This window comes from Euprymna scolopes, chromosome 34, assembly GCF_053919585.1.
Source record: "Euprymna scolopes isolate OS-2025 chromosome 34, ASM5391958v1, whole genome shotgun sequence".
In the NCBI taxonomy this organism is placed as follows: domain Eukaryota; kingdom Metazoa; phylum Mollusca; class Cephalopoda; order Sepiida; family Sepiolidae; genus Euprymna; species Euprymna scolopes.
The window spans coordinates 38,715,114-38,735,686 of NC_136515.1; the positions used below are offsets into that span (position 1 = coordinate 38,715,114).

At 32.6% G+C, this 20,573-nt stretch overlaps 1 protein-coding gene across 1 annotated transcript in view; it reads left to right on the forward strand.

The window, feature by feature from the left end:
* LOC145259183 (uncharacterized) overlaps positions 1–15,885 on the forward strand; it is a 375,138-nt gene extending 359,253 nt beyond the window's left edge. The window contains exon 2 of the mRNA XM_080116955.1: positions 14,714–15,885. Coding sequence (XP_079973081.1) covers positions 14,714–15,780 — 1,067 coding nt within the window. The 3' untranslated portion in view covers positions 15,781–15,885. The remainder of the gene's footprint in view (positions 1–14,713) is intronic.
* The last annotated feature ends 4,688 nt before the right edge of the window (positions 15,886–20,573 follow it).

Sequence of the window (20,573 nt, forward strand, 5' to 3'; positions counted from 1 at the left end):
AGGCAACCAGGTATGAACACATTATGTTACTTGCACATACATGTCTGGAGACCTTCCGAGGCAAGAAACGAGGTAAGGAGAAGAACACACACCCACACACATATATAACAGTGAACTGCACGTAACATACGTAAGAGCATACACACCCAAACCTAAATATGTAAGAACACAGACACTTGGTAAAATTACCCATAAATGTAAAAGCAAACGTAACAGAAACGTTCAGTTAGTATTAAATAAATAAATAATAAACAGAAGGACGCAAAAAGTTTTCATTTAACACATGTACATGCATATATATATATATATATATATATATATATACATGTATATATGTATATATGCATATGTATATATATGTATACGGATATGTATATATATGTATGTATATATATGTACATGTATATATATATATGTGTATATATGTATGTGAGTATATATATATATGTATGTGAGTATATATATATATATATATGTGTGTATATATGTATGTGAGTATATATATATATATATATGCATGTATGTGAGTATATATATATATATGTATGTATGTGTATATATATATATATGTATGTGTATATATATATATATGTATGTGTATATATATATGTATGTGTATATATATGTGTGTATATATATATATGTCAGGTCATGTTATATGCTACTGGTACCATATAACCTAGTACTACCTGCCTCATGGTCGAGTCACCGGCGACTAAACTGGTTCCCCCCACCAGACTTGTTTGGTGAGGAGGGTGGCTAGTCTCCCTGAAGGATTAAAAACAAGATCTTCCAAAGGGTGAATGAACCCTTTTTCGGGGTTAACGGCCAACTAGCACCGTCTGTGTTTGTGTGTATGTATGTGTGTGTTGGGGTGGAGAGGGCTCTCGTAAGCCGTGGTGAAGGCAACCTTTCTAGGAGAAGCAAATCTCTGATTTAAAAAACCATAAAGCGAGAGACCAGTACCCGCATTAAGCTGGTCTGCAGTTTAACTTGTTGCTGGCTATCTTGCTCTTGTTTGTTGCTGGATCTCAACATTTTGAACTGAGAGAGAGACTTAGCTGTCGTACAAAGCTAAAACTGTGTAACATCATCTGTGTATAGATACTCCCTCAAGCATTTGTCTATTAAAATGGTCCTGTGGCGATGGAAATAATTTTTCGGCTCATGTCTGAAGGAATGGCACTCGTCTGACAAGATGTTGCAATCATCATATATATGTATATGTATATATTTGTATATGTATGCATATATACGTATATATATATATATATATATATGTATATGTACATATATATATGCATAATCATATGCATATATATGTACATAAATGTATATGTATATATGTATATTTATATATGTATATATATGCATATATGTATAAATATATATGTGTATGTGTGTGTATATATGTGTGTGTGTATGTGTGTATGTTTGTATATGTATATTATGCATTTAGGCAGCATGTTTTCATTCAGACAGATATTGTTTTTGTTTAATGATCATTTTTTTGTAATTTTTCTATTTTTCGAATAGTCATTCTTATGTCTCTGCCGAATTTGTGTATATGTTACACAGGAGGTGCTTTACTATTTCAAGTAATTTAAATGTAATTTGAACTGATGCATGTAAAAGCATTCAGATTTTACACGAAACAGTAATCAAAAACTGGCTGAAGACTACCGAAGAAAATCTGTTGAAAGTAATTTAAAAAAAAAAGCAGATGGACAAAAACGACTACGAAACTTTCCTACACAAATTCGCCCGAGACATAAGAATGAACGTATATTTTTGAGATAAGGATTTATAATTATTTTTTGTATTATTTTGACTGTGATTCTCATCTATGTCTTTTTTTTCCACAACGTTGTGAAAAAAAAAATAAATAAAGAGACTCATAGTCCAAGTAATACAAAAATTAATAAGAATGAATGTTCACAAAATGGAAAAATTGTGCATGTATGTATATACATATTTATATATATTCATATATATGTATATATATTTATGTATATGTGTGAATATTTATGTTTATGTATATGTATATATATATATATGTTTGTATATATCTGTATGTATATGTAGATGTATATGTGTGTGCGTGTGCATTAGTCTGTTGATATCTATTTATTTCAATTCTTTAGATTGTAGAATACTAAATTTAGAAGACTAAAAACAAAAGACTAACAATTAAAAATTATGTGACATTTTAATTTTTGTAAAATATATTCATCTCTCTCTCTCTCTCTCTCTCTCTCTCTCTCTCTCTCTCTCTCTCTCCTTCACTCTGTCACTTTTTACGTGCTTGCATGTATTCCCCCGCCTCCATTATCAAACACACTTACACACAAATCTTAGAATTCGTCTCTGCAAAACAGAACCTTATTCGGCAATGTTGAGAAATATCTCGCACTCGTTTGGCCAACATTTATCAACATCACAACAGACATTTCTCAGTGCATAACGGCAAAACGGCATCAAACCAATTTGCCTCAGTTTCCCATATTAAAATATTTCGGGTATTTCTTAAGAATGGCAACACAAATATTTTCTTAACCGTCATAGGTGTATATGAATATTGCCAAACCTTGCCTGAAAATACAAAATGGATTTTGGCTTTTCAGTAATTTTTATTAGTATATTATTTTTATTAGTATAGGTTACGAACCAAAATCCACACACTATTGTCAACTATAGCTACTCATACAATGAGGCTATTATGATGATCCTATATTAACCTGCATTTTGTCACTTAACGAATTAACCTTTCTTTGTTTAACCCCTAAAACTAAGCTGTAACATGTGTATGGTACAAAGTTTCCCGCCAAAATTAAACTAGTGCTTGGAAATCTTATATTTTGCCAAAGGAGAAAATATCACAAAAACGTAAACTAAATATAACTTCAAGAGCAGCAATTTTCATTAGAAAGTCTTTATCCAAAGTTATCTTCACGAATAGCTGATTCGTGTCCACTTCCGTCTGTTTTGAGGTATGCTTATGTGCCTTTTTATGAGGTGAGGTCACAATGATGCTGTATTGCAAGCCTACTATGATTACATGTGTCGTAAATAATCTCACTTGCTATTTAATTGGCTGTAAATGCAAGGCTTGCAGTTTGTTTGTACACAAGCGGTTTGAGGGCTATAAAAGTGGTGGACTAATGTTTGTTTGACATGGACATTTGTGGAGGTGATTTACTGGCGCCACTCCCGTGGGTTGATGGGTAGAACAGCCAGCTGTCAACTCGATAGTTCTAGGTTGGATTGGGAAAGGTGCTACTCTAGCCGTACTGATGAGTTGTGATACAAAAAAACAGTACTGGATATGTGGACTGGATAACTACAAATATATATATATATATATATATATATATATATATATATATATATATATATATATAGAGAGAGAGAGAGAGAGAGAGAGAGATATATATATATATATAGATATATAGATATATATATAGATATATATATATGGGTAATGTAATTGTAATTTCGTAATACCCATCTTAGCTGCAGCTAAATAGCATAACGGTGAGAAGTGCTGACTCTCACCTATGTAGCACTATATATCGTAAGTGCCACTGCATTGTCACTCCCCCTTCCGTAGCCGGAGGTGATTTGGTCACTTGTGGAGGGATACGGAAAGGGACAACAATGTAATTTGCTAGGACTCATTCTCTTTCTTCAGCACCAGCATGGGGTAAGGACGCACATTTTTGTCTGCCCATAAAGGGGGGGGGCATCCTCTCTTCTCCAATACAATAAGGTTAGTTAAGCCCTTTTTTAGTTAATCGTTTTCGTGTGTTTAATTATTAAGTTTACAAAGTGTACTAACTTGGATAATTGGATAATAATAACCAATAATGTTTGTAAAATAAGCAAACTATATACCAAATGTGTTTAATAATCACGCAAGTTTCATTGGATTTACATGTAGGAAACCAATTGATACAACTGTTATATGCATAAAGCTATATATCTATAAAAGTGAACGTGTCTGTGTGTCTGTGTGTCTGTGTACATTTCCCTACGCAATAATTCTGTCAATTTTTAGTGTACAGACTCGAAATTTGATATACAGGGTACTGAGATATGGGAAAATCATTGTAATCCGTTTTCGGCCAGAGATTTGGCTGTTAAGGGGTCAAAGTTCAACGATTTCACCTTTGAGAACTCTACCAAACTCCTCCGACAATTATGGGTCCAAATACTTGAAATTTTAGATAGAGGTTCCTTGGACATGGATCTAACTTAACTTGATTTAAGCCCCAAACAATAAATGTTAAGGGGTCATAATAGGGGTCAAAATTTTTAAAAATTTGACCGCTTCGGTCTCTACCGAATTACTTAGACAATTTCTGATCTAAGCATTTGAAATTTTACATAAAGGGTATTCAGAAATAGGGCAAGCTTTTTAATCGGTTTGAGTCGAAAATGTTAGTTACCAATATATAAATGTATGCATGTATGTATGTATGTATGTATGTATGTATGTATGTTTGCATGTCTGCCTGAAACTTTCGACAGAGGCGACGAATTTTTACAAGATCAGTAACGTTTTGAAGTTCGAACTTTTTGACTACAAATATCGAAAAATTGGCAAAAAACATTAATTTCTTCACCATCAACTGGGCACTTTTCTACAGGGAGGGGTCGCTTTTTCGACGATATTTTCGAAAGTCATCCTCTCCTTTCGATTGTCTAGCCTTAATTAAAACCTACGTCACTTCCGATTTGCCAGTGGTCGTAACAGCAAAGACGTCACGTTTTTTTCCCCCATTCTTTTCCTCCTTCGCGGTACGGGTTCGAGCCTGCCTTCCTACTACCACTTATTTTTTTATTTTGCTCAACACACACCTCCAAACACCCGGGTAACGCTGGGCTCCGATGCTAGTATATATATATAAACTTCAGTTTTTGTCATATTTACATTGATAATAAAAACCTACTTTTTAATATACTCAGTCATAGATATGGGAGCGGCTTCATGAATGTTAATTAGTTTGCATATATTCCTTTGAAATATGGACTTTAATTAATTTTCGCTTTTCATGGCTTCTTATTGGATGATTGGTTTCATTTAACTTTTACGCTCAATTCTATTCATGCACATTTTCCGCATTGTTCATAATTGCATAGCATTTAGGATGAAAACACTCTAGCATGTGCATATATTTATATAAGTGACCTTACCTGTGTGTACTGAACTGTCTCTACAAAACTCTCTCATTTTTTTCTTTTGATTTGAAACCTTGAATCCGTGGGACAAATTTGTGGGATTTGGATCCGTGGAACAAGTTCGATTTGGTTTCTAGCCAGTAAAAATTCGATTTGGTTTCTAGCCATTAAAAATAGCCACTAAGAGGTCAAAACTGAAGAAAGTGACCTTAGCAGGAATAAACTTACCATAACTTACTTCTTCTGCACAAATATACATTTTTTCATTCAAGTTGCTTAATGTGGAACGTTTTCTGATACGGCAGTCGATAATTCAAACGGTAACAACTAAAGCTTGAATGCTAAATATTTTTCTTACTATTCTAGCTGACAGAATCCTAGTCATTTTTCTTAACTTTTGAAATCATTAATATATATTGGGTACAATATATTATTAAATAGAAAATTGGTTTTAATCATAAATACGAAATCTGCATGAATTTATATATAATATTTAAGCATATTTTACGACTGAACCACGCAATGGGGGGGGCAGCATATTGGGTACAATATAATCAATAGAGTTTTGACTCTATAATAATGAATACGAAATCTCCATAAATTAAAATATTCAAACTTATTTTATGACCTGGCAACGCCGGGCAGCTTGCTAGTGTAACTCAATGTCTGTGTTTGTCTGATGCTTTATGTTTCCTATCGAAAGAAAGGTTAGAAAATCTACATAAAATCTAAACATGTATTCTTATGTAAAATGTACTGTGAAAGACAATGGAAGTGTTCCCAACCACTAAATGGGGTCATGAGTGCATAATCCCATGAAAACTTCAAATATGTCTTATTTGAATGAAATTTATATCATATTGTCATATGAGAGCATATAAAAATGTATCATATTGTCATATGAGAGCATATAAAAATGTATCATATTGTCATATGAGAGCAATATAAAAATATAACATATTGTCATATGAGAGCATATAAAAATATATCATATTGTCATATGAGAGCATATAAAAATATATCATATTGTCATATGAGAGCATATAAAAATATAACATATTGTCATATGAGAGCATATAAAAATATATCATATTGTCATATGAGAGCATATAAAAATATATCATATTGTCATATGAGAGCATATAAAAATGTATCATATTGTCATATGAGAGCATATAAAAGTATATCATATTGTCATATGAGAGCATATAAAAATATAACATATTGTCATATGAGAGCATATAAAAATATATCATATTGTCATATGAGAGCATATAAAAATATATCATATTGTCATATGAGAGCATATAAAAATATATCATATTGTCATATGAGAGCATATAAAAATGTATCATATTGTCATATGAGAGCATATAAAAGTATATCATATTGTCATATGAGAGCATATAAAAATATATCATATTGTCATATGAGAGCATATAAAAATATATCATATTGTCATATGAGAGCATATAAAAATGTATATAATATAAAGTATGAAGAAATTACAATTTCTTACACAAAAGAATATAATTAACCAAACATACTAATTCATAAATATAATATATAATGAAAATATTTATTAATATAATTGAATATTATAATAAAATAATAATACTTGAAATATTAGATAATAAAATGAAATATAAAACATAATACAATTAAATATTAATAATATATAAATTAAAATAGTATATAAGATAACATAAATAAAATTACTTTAATATTAGAAAGTGAAAATGTCCTTATAAGCGTTTCTAGAGACTTTTAAAATATAACTGACAAAAGTATTCTTTTTTCGTTGGTTCCAGAAGGTTCCTGGAACCTTATCCAGAATTTACTATAAATAGAAGTATATGTGTTTGTAAAACCAGTTATTGATTCGTACACTAAATGAAAGGGACGCAAAATTGGAAGCAACCTTTTAGCTAAAAATCAATCTAACTCCAGCCACAATCGAGAACTGAAATAATCCCTGGTCGTAACAATAAGCCTACTGAACATCAAGCCAAAGAAACCATTGCAAAGAAACCATTGCAAACAAACCACAACGGACAACATATTGCTAAATATAGATTTTGCTGAATTTTTATATTAACCAAAGTAAAATATATCTGTAAAAGTTATTTTAGTATTTCTAACTTATAATATTAATTCGAATTAAAACCTCTTTATTATCTCCCTTAGATCATTTATTTTAATGTGAAATAATCTTGTTTTACTTTTGTTTACAAATAAATTTATTTCTTTTTATAGCACCATTCTCTGTTTTTCTTTTCACTGTTCATTTAAATAATGTGTGTGTGTTGCTGTGAATACCTCTAGACACACAAACACATAACAATATTCATAAAAATTGCTCGATAAACATAATAGAAGTGATCCTTAACCTAAACCTTGTACATGCCACCCTCCCACCTCTAAAGGATAGAACCTCCTTAAAACGTGAAAAACATGCAATTTCAATGAAATCTCGCATATAAGATATTAATTTTTCCAGCATTTAAGATTCAACACTTGTGCACATTAGATTGCCATCGATCATTATTTGTTTTAAATTTTGGAAGAGTTCTACATGGGAAAAGAGACAAGTAATCCACAACTTTAATGATTTTCAGCAGAACTTTGTAGGTAAATCAAAACAAGTCTGTTAATTTAACGAAGTACCACAACTGAAAACATTAATTACCGGAAGATTTATTGAATTAAATTAATTTAAATTCATCATTTAAAAAAGAAAATTCATACATTTACAAATATACTAAATTTCATGTCTAAAATTTAAGAAAATTTAAATTCAGGGAATTTTGCTTAAATGATGTCTAATGATTATGGATCAGATTTAATGCAAATCTGAAATAAAAAGACAAATAATTATTCCAAACACAGAAGATGTCTATTAACCTTAGTCTTGAAAAGACCAAGAGGAAAACAGTCATCAGGATAGTTCCATAAGTCTGCAGTTCTTGGGAAGAAGCTACTGGAAAAGAAAGCTGTATTTTATCAAGGCATCAAAACAGTGAATTTGTAAAGACCACTAGACCAACAAATCAAACGAACTGAAAGGAAGCAAAGAATAAACCCCATGCATCTGAATCACACATGGCAGAATAGTAGTTATAGAGGATATTGAGACCATCAAAATAAAGTGTGACAGAGGTTGAAGAGAATAAGAAAGGATGGGATCAACTAAACGAGTTTGCAATTAGAGAAACTTTATTCATACAATTCTCTTAGATCATTCTTGATTATTATAGGATAATTTTAATTAAAAAAGCTATAAATTAAAATCATTCGCCATCTTAATTTTTGTAAGATTTGGTGTGTCTTGATAGCTGCAGATTAACTCTTAGGGTCCAATAATAGCAACAACATATGTTAACAAGATGTAATGGTTGATATAAATTAACTTATTTATAATTTGACACAAAATATGATGAAAGAAAGTCATTTATTCAACATGCTCTTCATTCTAAATCACTGATAAGTGTGGAAGCAGACAGAAAAAGATCAAAATTACTAATTACTTATACCTTGTCAGTTCATGTCATTATATGACAAGATCAAAAAGGGTTGATGTAAAACTTTAGTCTTCTAAAAGAAAAAAAAAGAAACTCACAATTTGATTAATGAAAAGTGAAATCAAGTGAGAGAAAAAAAATTGTTTTGCAACTGGCATAGATCACCTGAGGTCATGATTGACATTTATCCTAGAATTTGAGAAAGACTAGAATAAATTCTATTCCAGTGAGAGAGAGACAGCTGATGTAATAATCTGATACAGTGAGGAAGAAGAGTGTTCTCCTCTGAGGTAACAGAGAGAGTGAGTTTGGAGAAGACCAGACAATGTCGGATTGCTTTGCTGAATTTTCGATACAATATAATCAGCTCTAGTTTGCTCGTCATAGGTCTCCATGTCGTTAAGAAACAGACCCCAGACTTATTGGTTGAAAAAAAAAAAAAAAAAATCACCTAGACTTGATAATACAGCCAGTTCAAAAACGCTTAAACAATCCTGATGACTAATAGCAGACGATCGTCTTTATGAACTTTGACAACATAGAATGAGTGGTAATTTAATGGAACTGCGGTCTTTATCAGAGTAGCAACCATTTTGCAAACAGATACCAAGTGACCACCCAGAACCCAGGAATGGCCAAAGTTGAGGACGATACTAGGAGGAGTAAAGAGTACAATTATACATAAAATATATAAAGATATCACTAGGATCATGCCAAAGAGACAGCTTCAGATCATCAGCTATTAACCTATGGGCATAAAAACTGATTGACCATAAAGTCAACCATCTGGTACAAACATTAATTTTAGAAAAATCATTATAATTACAGCATAGATCTTCAAATATGAAAGGACAAGAATTTTTCAAGGATTTTAAATCCTTGAAAAATTCTTATTTGATTTCTCAACATTGTCAGAGAGCATATCCCTTATAAAATTTATGACATTTTATTTTCTCCATGAAAATGAATATTAAAATATCTACTTTATAATAATAAAATACATAATAAAATAATTAGTAATATAATATACGTATTATAATGATTAACATAATTAATAATTATAAATTTTATAAGAAAATAATATAATCTGTATTATAATAATTATAGTATAATTAATAAATAATTAATAATAAATAATAAAATTAAAAATATATATAATGTTCAATTTAATTTTTAAGAACAATCTAGAAAGATTTTCGAGAGAATTCGAAAGTGGTCTTTTTTCAAACTAATAATCTAGACTAATCAGAAAATAGATACTCCTATAAATTTGAGTTTTTTCTATATTGATATTAATATTAAAACCCGTTTTTCCTATTTATTTAAAAAGAAAATACAACTTTGTTATATATGGCTCATGTAATTGCATTCATCTGCAAAAAGTTAAGCTAATGTGCATATTCTTTTAATTAATTCCCTTTTAGTTTTTTCAGTTTTCTTATGACATCTTTAGTTAACTTGGAATTATATTCATGCAGATATTCTACATGATTTATACTTGAGTAATATTTGCGTAAAACGTTTACTATAAACACAAACCTCTTTCTATATATATATATATTTGTGTATGCATATATATATATATTTTTTTAATTTGCTTAATATATAGGGTATTCGAACTCATGCGAAACTTCATATTTGGGTTTTAGCCAGGGAAAAATCGGTGCGAAAGTGTGAAAATTACAAAAATGGAATTTGCCAGGTGAAGGTCGAATGATAACATTACAAATATGCATGCGTAATGTAATAGCTATTGGTTCGTGTGATTCTCAGTGTTAGCGCAGGAGTCATTTCTTTTCAAACTTTTTAAAGTCATTACTATATATTGGATCCAATATAATCTATTATATAAATCTCACCTGTCTGTTTAAATGTATGTATGTATGTCTGTCTAAAATTTTCGACTTTTGTACAGGAAGCGGTCGCTTTTTTAGCCAATATTTTCGAAAGTCATCACATCTTTTCAATTGTCTAGACTTAATTTAAACCTACGTCACTTCCAGTTTTGCGATAGGCGCAATAGCAAATACATCAATTTTTTTTTTTTTTTCACGTTCTTTTATTCCTTCGTGATAGGGGTTAAAGCCGACTTGCCTACTACAATTTCTTCCCTTCCCCCTCAACACACACCTCCAAACAACCGGGCAATTCCGGGCAAACAGGCTAGTATAATAATAAATACGAAATCTGCATTAATCGAAATATAGGTGTATTTTACAATTGGGCAATGCTGGGCGGCCAGTTGGCTAGTTCTGTATAAAAGGACGCGCTGCTCGCAATCAAGTCAGTTTTCCTAAAATTTTTAACTGGAAAAACTGTCCTCAACCATCGCAAACTCAAGACTGTTCGCAAATTATAAACCAGCATAAAACCCACTCTCACTTCTAAAACTGTCCGTAAAATAGCACGAAATATGTCTAGTACTTTGTCTCAATCACTGTCACACCTTGATTAACAATCCTATATCAGATTTCACCCCCCCCCATTGTCTTTCAACTAATCTCACTATAATATTTCTTTTGCTGATCCTGCATTTTTTTCGTTATAGTTTTTCCTCTTTTTATTTTTTATTTCTTAACACTTTTGGGAATGCAGGATGTCCACAGAATATCACAGAATCAAAACAATTGAAAGCTATACAATTCACATTCATACAAAAAGAAATTCTAGTCTGATATTGTTAAAACAAACGCTATTACCAAAGAAACATCACATTTTGCAAATTTATGTTTTGGAAATATTTTTTTGTTCTACTAGTGAACAGAAGAAAACATTTTCATTGGCGATGAATATAGCTAACACAGTTCTTGTGTGGCAAATCCGTTGAAAATAACAATTAAAAAAATAGATAATTGTTATTTATGTGTGCACATATATGATTATCTTGTTGATTACAAATTGTTAAGAAAAAGGATTCATACCTTCCATAATAGTATTAAGGAATTTAGGGGAATTGACATTCTGAATACATAATCTATTAAGCTCTGTCTGCACCATTCTACTGTAATCGTGTCTAATGAGAGCAAGCAATCTACAAAAGGTTGAGGCGTTTGATTACTACTGTTTATATTGCATCCTTGCTGGCAACAATTCATCTCAAATACTACTGTTTATCTTTGTTGAAACAGTCTCTCTGCAGTAAATTCTCTTCTCGAAACATCTTCGTTGGTTCGGTCACACTAATGATTAAAAAAAAAAAAAATTTTTAAATGACACGGGGGACCAATTGAATACCTTAGTCAGGACAGTGAAACAGAATGCCAAACTGATTTTGGGTTCTCACCTCTATATGGTTTGCCACTAGAACTATGATAGGCTCTGCTACTGTTGTGGCTCATCAGCTTTCATTCGGGATGTAGTAAAATCTTTAGGTGGAGCTGGCCCAACTGTTCCATGGTGAATATCGAAACAAGTACAAGTTAGCTGGCCTTCAGGCCAAGATCAAAGTGTAGTATCTGTTCCGGCAGATACTACACTTAAGATAATTTGTACCAGTCAATGGAGGGGAAACCCTCTATACTGGGACAATTATTATTTTTGGTAACCAGAGTGCCCCCTTTTTGCCTACTTTTAGGGGAGCTGGTTTTTACCTCACATTAAAAACGGCCTTGTGCCTAATTTGCTCAGTGGGGGAGCAAATAAACACCATCTGTTCCGGCAGATACTGCAAGCTATGACTAGCTATGACTAGCTATGACTAGCAAAGACCAGATGTGGGGGCAACCCCACATGCCTGACCATTAACCAGCTCCCATTTCCCACCTCTCGGGAGCTGGTCCCCTTTTTCCTTTCCCCCTCCCTTCACTCCTCACATTAAAAATCGGCCTTGTGCCTAATTTGCTCGGTGGGGGAGCAAATAAATACCATCTGTTCCGGCAGATACTGCAAGCTATGACTAGCAAAGACCAGATGTGGGGGCAACCCCACATGCCTGACCATTAACCAGCTCCCATTTCCCACCTCTCGGGAGCTGGTCCCCTTTTTCCCTTCCCCCTCCCTTCACTCCTCACATTAAAAATCGGCCTTGTGCCTAATTTGCTCGGTGGGGGAGCAAATAAATACCATCTGTTCCGGCAGATACTGCAAGCTATGACTAGCTATGACTAGCAAAGACCAGATGTGGGGGCAACCCCACATGCCTGACCATTAACCAGCTCCCATTTCCCACCTCTCGGGAGCTGGTCCCCTTTTCCCCTTCCCCCTCCCTTCACTCCTCACATTAAAAATTGGCCTTGTGCCTAATTTGCTCGGTGGGGGAGCAAATAAATACCATCTGTTCTGACAGATACTGCAAGCTATGACTAGCAAAGACCAGATGTGGGGGCAACCCCACATGCCTGACCTTTAACCAGCTCCCATTTCCCACCTCTCGGGAGCTGGTCCCCTTTTTCCCTTCCCCCTCCCTTCACTCCTCACATTAAAAATTGGCCTTGTGCCTAATTTGCTCGGTGGGGGAGCAAATAAATACCATCTGTTCTGCAGATACTGCACTTCAGTTTCTTGTTCTGTCAGTGGAGGAGAAATCCTTCACGACTGAGACAATTTTTATTTTTGTTCCTTTTCTCCACATTAAAAAACGACCCTGGTGTCTAACTCTGTCCCATGGGGAGACATTGTAAATAGGAACAAGTACAAGTTAGCTGTTAAGGTATACATTTTGAAAGTGAATATTTAAAAAACAAAACCACGCCCATTCGTAATGTATGTTCATTAAACGTAATGACGATGCAATTTTAAACTGAAGTGTGAAAAGCAGTAAGAGAAAGTCTCTTATAGAAATGCATTATATGGTATAATCATGTTGACACATCGGTTCTCATTAAATCAACGATGTCAAGCCTAGTCAGTACCAAATGGCTGACCATTTAAGAATATCAATTGGAAGTCTTGAATCTGATCTGCATTTTTTATGATCCACTAATGAAGCTGACACTGCTTTAGCATGTGTGCTGACGGGTTAGGCTTGACGGGCTAAAACCTGTGTCTTGTATCTCACCACTTGTTTTTCAATCTATCAAAGCAGGTCATGTGGAAATGGATCAGTTTCTTGGCATGTCTACATACATATATTGTTCAATTTTAACAGGCATGCATGAGGATTGTAAGAATCATAGCTCTGTATACCTGACGTTTGGTCTGCAGCCAAATTCATCTACATTCCCACACAGCAGATCAGAGACATCTAAAAGACAACGCTAGCCTTGGCTATCCTGCAATCAACTTAAGTATGACTGGTAGATTGACAGCTAAACCAGTGTTACTATTGCTTCTCTGTGAGAGTGACTTGGTACATCCATGTCGTGTAGACGTTTCTGGGACAGCCATTATGTACTGGGCATGGTAACCAACTTTCCGCGTGTTAAACTAGCGATACACATGAAAAAATTTAAATGGCTTAAAATATTTCAATATTGGTATATATATAGAAAGAGCCTGATAAGATAAGAAAGAATCTTTTTAAATTTTTAAAATCCAATTAAAATCAAAGAAATTATGACTATTTTTATGCCCTGCATGTTTGGATATTTTCCCCTCTAAGACCATATATGCATTTTGTCACATTGTTTTTGCACTACTTTTTCAGTAAAAATGCTATATCTTTGTTAAAACACAAGACTAAGCAATGAATTTGCCATATAAGTGTATTTTTGTGCAAGGAATCTGAATATGCTACTGACAATTTCCAGAAATGAATGGTTTCCAAATAATCTGCAATAAATTCACATAAATATGCTGCAATTGCTTAAAAATGCCATGTATTCATTAAAAGAAAAGTTAGAGAACTCAAAGTTTAGTTGTAATGCATTTTATCTGCCAAAAACTGAAATCGAAATCTAGGATTGGTTAAAAATGAATATATTGCAATACAGGGTGTTTCAAAAGTCTTGGGAACATTACAAATGCGTATATCTCATGAACTATTCCAGGTAGAAAAATGAAACTGGTGCCATTGTAAAGCTTACTTAATCAAGTTTTTGGTCATACTAATGATTTTCGTCTTATCTTTCCAGGTGCGGTAATGGCGTTCTCTAAACAAGACAAGGCATTTTGCGTCCTCCAATTTGCAAAGACTGAATCGTGGACATGTGTTCAGTGTGCATTTTGCAGGAAATTTAAAAAAGAAGCCCCTGAAAGGAAATCCATTGTCAGATGGCATGCTAAATTTGTGAAAGATGGGTGTTTGTGCCCAAGCAAGCGAACAGGTCGCCCTTTAACTTCAGAAGATGCAGTTGAGCAAGTTCGGACAGCCTTTCAGCGGAGCCCCCGTAAATCAGTGAGAAGAGCCAGCAGGGAACTTCAGCTTGCTCCAGCAACTGCCTGGCGTGTCTTAAGGAAACGACTGCAAATGGTACCTTACAAGCTCAAGTTGGTCCAAAAGTTGAAGGACACTGATAAGCCACTTTGCCGTGACTTTTGCATTGCAATGCAAGAGAAGTTGGAAGATAACGGCTTTGATGACCGGCTTGTTTTTAGCGATGAGGCGACCTTCCATCTGAATGGCAAAGTTAACAAGCATAACACACGCATATGGGGTACTGAGAATCCTCATGAACTTCTTGAGCATGAGCGAGATTCACCAAAAGTGAACGTGTTTTGTGCAATTTCCAAGAAAGGTGTCTTTGGACCGTTCTTCTTTGAAGAGGCAACTATCACTGGTGAATCCTATCTCAACATGCTGGAAGACTGGTTAATTGCTCAGTTGGAAGAAGCAGAATCTGATGACTTCATTTTTCAACAAGACGGTGCACCACCACACTGGAGTCTTAGAGTAAGGCAGTTTCTTAACACAAGGCTGCCTGGTAGATGGATTGGGAGATCTGGGCGAGGTGAGGACGTTCTCATGCCCTGGCCTCCTAGGTCTCCAGATCTTACCCCGTGTGACTTTTTCCTTTGGGGCTTTGTCAAGCAACAAGTCTATCTGCTGCCCCTTCCAAGAGATATTGACGAACTAAAGGCTCGAGTAACGGCAGTTGTGGGAACCATTGACGTCAAGATGCTGGAACACGTTTGGCAGGAAATGGACTATCGACTAGATGTCTGCTGTGTGACGAATATTGCTCATATTGAGCAACTTTGAAGATTCCCCACAAAACTTGAACTTTAACCTTTCCAATGGTACCAATTTCATTTTTCAACTCCTAATAGTTTTTGAGTTATTAAAAATCGTTATGTTCCCAAGACTTTTGAAACACCCTGTATTTCTTTGGTATTATTGTAGATTAATACCTTCTTTTACCCCTCCCCATCTGACCACCTCTCCAAAAATATGTGATTCTACCTTTATAGAAAATTGCATGTGAACAACTTGAAAAACTTTAATAAAAGATAAACAAAAATTATTTTAGAATTTAATGTAAAATGATTTCCCATTTTGAATCATTCGAGCGCTTTAGGGTAGTTAAACCCCCCTTTTTCCTATGATAGATAAATCCTGGGTGTTTTTTTTTTTTTTTTTGTTTTCTAAAAGGCAATTATGCATGGTTTTAAGAGGGTCTTTGTGCAATTATGAGAAGGTAGGAATGTTTCCACTCTGACTTTGGGTTAATGATAGGGCTAAGGAAAATTACGTGTGAACATCCTGAAGACTTGATAGAAACAAAACAAAAACAATTTTAGAATTTAGAATGGGGATTTGTTTCACATAAATGTAAAATAATTCACCATTTCAAGACGATCCTAGCGTTTTAGGACAGTTGACCAATTTATATTTGAGGGGGGGGGGTAATCATGTGCACTTTTCTTCTAACGTTTTTATGCTTTTTCTTTTACGTTTATATGAGCTCACAGGGAAGTTTGTTTACTGAGGAGCTCTGCCACTTGTACTTAGCATTATTGTTAAGGTTAAAGGTTTTAGGAGGCTTTCCACTCGTACCTAGGATTAGACATAGAATTAAGCGGTTTTTTTTTAAAGAGGGTGTTTGATACCCATTGTGAAACTTTACAGGAATTATGACAGACAGACAGACAAAAATAAATGTTATTTAAAAAAGTGACGTCCCTCTAACAGAAAACATCATGTTTGGAAAAATATCAAGTATTTAAATTCTATTTAAATATAAAAAAAAAACAAGTTTTTGCTAAAGCTGACAAATTATTAAAAATTTTGAATCAATGTTATTTTGATTTTTAATTACATTTCATGTCCTTTCCTACCGTTGTTATTTTTTAACTGAGCACCTCCTACAAATATTTAAATATTGATTATTTTTTTTTTATTTTTTTAATAATCGGGTAGATTAGTTTCCATTTGATAATAATTCACTGAAAACATTTTTTAAGGGACGAAAATTAGAAGTGTGTTACCATTCGTAATCGTACACGTGAACCAAAACATCATATTTCACATTTTCGCTTGTTAAAATATGTTAAAATTTACTACTACCCAATTTTTTAAAATATTTGTATGGTTGATAACAAAATAGCTCTAACATGTAAGAATTTTTTTTTATAACCAGATTTTCAATTAAAAAAAAAAAAAAATTGATTTGGAATAAAAATAAACAACAAAAACAAACGTCTGTTTATGCCATGTTATCGCTGCTGCTAATACAGCTACTATCACTAATACTACAGAAGTCTTGATTCAAATTCATAACGATTTTTTCGGATATGTTTTTAAATTGCTACATACCACTAGAGAAAACACTACAATCATCTTTTTAACGAATAAACATAGTAAAAAGATTGTTTTATTTAATAGTGAGTGTCCGAAGAAATTTTTCTTCAAAATTTTCAATACTCACCATTTTGAAATCTTTTTTTAACACAACAAAAAAGCGAGTGGTCAAATGAATTTCGGACATTCGAAATTATTAAAAATGACATCTCTTTTGGCTAATTTCCAAATTTCATTAAAAAATTCTTTACAGAAACACGGTACGAATGTTTAGAAATCAGGGGGGGGGGGCGTTACAAAATCTTACCAAAAATGCCGTTTTATGATGTTCACATTTTTATCACTTTATTTGCTTAAAACTCTAAAAATATATAATGTATGTTATTATTTACTAATTCATTTGAAAGTATATTCATTTCTGAACAAAATGGTGGTATTTTGAAGACTTAAAGTGCTTTGGTTTTTAAAATATGACTATTTTAGCAGAAACCTCTTGAAATCTGTGATTATCCAAAGCGTTTTAACGGCCATGTGTATTGCTAGTTAAACATGATAAAATGATAGGCACATTCCATTTAGATCAAAAATTGATGTCTGCTGAGTCTGCTTGACAATTCTTCTGAGTTTTCTGTCAAGTTCTCAGCATCATTAGTGGCAGAGTTCATCAGCTGAAAAGTGTATACTTGTATGAAATGAGCGACATTTTTTTTTTATATAAAAATATAAATTTATTTTAATATTGAAGGATAAAATCTTGAGAGTTGGCTGAGCTGAAGAGCTGCCAATCCACCTTCAACAGTGTCCTAATACTAACCGATTTCTCTTTCTCTCATAATAAAAATAAGAGAGGAAGACAGATACATATTAAAAACAAAGAGACTGAAATGTTATTGTTTTATAATTCTGGTGTCCAAGTAGATCTGACCTTTTTACCTGTCAACCTCGATTGAATACTTTGGTCTGCCAATGTGCGCTAATATTTTGACAAATTTACTTATCTTTCCCAGAGGACAACGAAATACAGCCTATAGATGTGACGAAACTCAAGGGCCCCCACACACAAAAAAGGGTCCCCACCACCATTGTGTCACAAATCAGCTGAAAGCAAAAACCTCTTTTAGATCTGTCCCCAGTATCTGCATATTGGAGAAAGGAGATAAAAATAACAAAAAGACAATTTTGCATAATAAGATTTTTAAAACAATGTTTTTTTTTTTATTGAAGTTTTTTGTTAATAACAATTTTTTTTCTAATAAGAAAAAGAAAAACAAAATCAATTTTGGGAAAAGAAAAGAAAAATATCATAACCAAATTTATGAAGAAGTTCGGGGAAACTGGGAGGTGGGTGGAGAAAGAGGGAATCTTAGATTTTTTGTTTCTTAGAGACCAACTACAACAAAGAGTTAAAAGGTTGGTCGGTTTGTTCATAGAATGGCACATGAAACCTTTTTGCAATTAAAATAAAAGAAAACCAATTCACGGTTTGTTTAAAAATTCATTGAACATAAGTTGTTATTTTATCCATGGTGAATTAATAATTTGCCTCCGTGAATGCAACAGATTTAAGTTAGGTGATTTCACAGTCCAAATCAATATCCATTGACATAACACGTCACTCATTTTCAAAGAAAACATTGTTTGTTTTGTTTTTTTTAACTACTATTTAAATTTAAAAAAAAAAAAAAAAAAAAAAAAAAAAAGATTTTTTTAAATATTTTTGATGGAGTGTGTTTTTATCCTTATTCTAAAAGTGAGGGAACAAGTAAGAGGCTCAATCTAGAAAGAGAGACAGGAAAGGAGTTTGAAAATATTTCCCTTTAATCAAAGGATCGGCATCCTAATATAATTGAAAAAAAAAAAAAAAAAATGTATTCAGATTTAACAGATTTCAACAAATTTCCTGCTTTTTCTTTTGGTTTAGAATAAAAAATAAACCATAATATTTGATGTTTACCTTTAAACAAATAAAATAACTCAACATTTAGCAGTTGAAAGGCTTAACAGTCAGCATACAAAAAAATTACTTTAGAGAAGATTGATTTTTAAATGGTGTTTAATCAACAAGTATTAAATTTGTATGAAATTACATTTATTTATTTATATATATATATGGGTTGTCTGAACCTCATACGTCGAAATCGACGGGAGAGTCCATCATCATATATATATATATATATATATATCTCAAAAATTGTATTATGCTGCTTTTGCATTTTTAGTTGACACTCAGGCTTGTGTGAGGGAAAACCCTTTAAATTTGCTGGAAAACACAAAAGTATCACATAATGCAAAATAAAACCAGTACACAAATTAAACCGGATGTTGCTTTGATTGCATAGGACAGACACCTCTTTTGAAACACAGGTTCAAATTCTACACGGGTTTTATTTTTCAGTTCATGGTTTCCTGTATTTCCTAGCACTGGAGATTTAATTATTTGAAGATTATGAGCTACGGAATATAAAAAACAGTGTGTTACATAACATTGTCATAAATTCATATTTTATTATATATATATATATATATATATATATATATATATATATATATATATATATATATATATAGGTTAAGTGTAATGTTACTTTAGAATTGAAATAACCAAAGTGTATCTATCATTGGTGAAGTGATATTTTGATCAGTATCGTTGGAGAGCGATAAATTTAAAAACTGCCATGTTTAAATCTTTAAAACAGTTATATAGTAAACAACTGAGGATTCCCGCTTTCTATTTAATGATTTAAGGTGAGTTATTCTGTTTATGCTTCACTATCGATACGGTTGAGTCACCTTTTGTATTTGTGAAGATTCCCAGTAGTAAGTTCGTTTCTAAGAAGTTCTAAATCTTCAATATGCTGATTTAGTTTATATACCTATATATAAAATGCAATTTTTTTCTCCATGTATAAACAACTGTTTCTTTTGAATATATAAAACTCTCCAATTATGTGGTTCGTTTAATTTTTAGTAAAAGAATGAAAAATACAGAATTATTGTCCAGAATTCCACCTGTATTAAAAAAGAAAAATAAAATCTGATGTACATACACGTAACAAAATGAAAATATCATATTCCAAAATTTATGTAAATTGATCAGAAAGAAAACCATTTTTAAGCGATTAATGAGAATTTGTACACATCCCACCATAAATCTCTCAAGTGTGAATTGTTGAGTTATCTCCTTTTCTTTTTTAGCTTGTTTTCAAAATGGTAAACAAGATAGCCGCCTCTTTGTTACTTATATTTTTCTTATT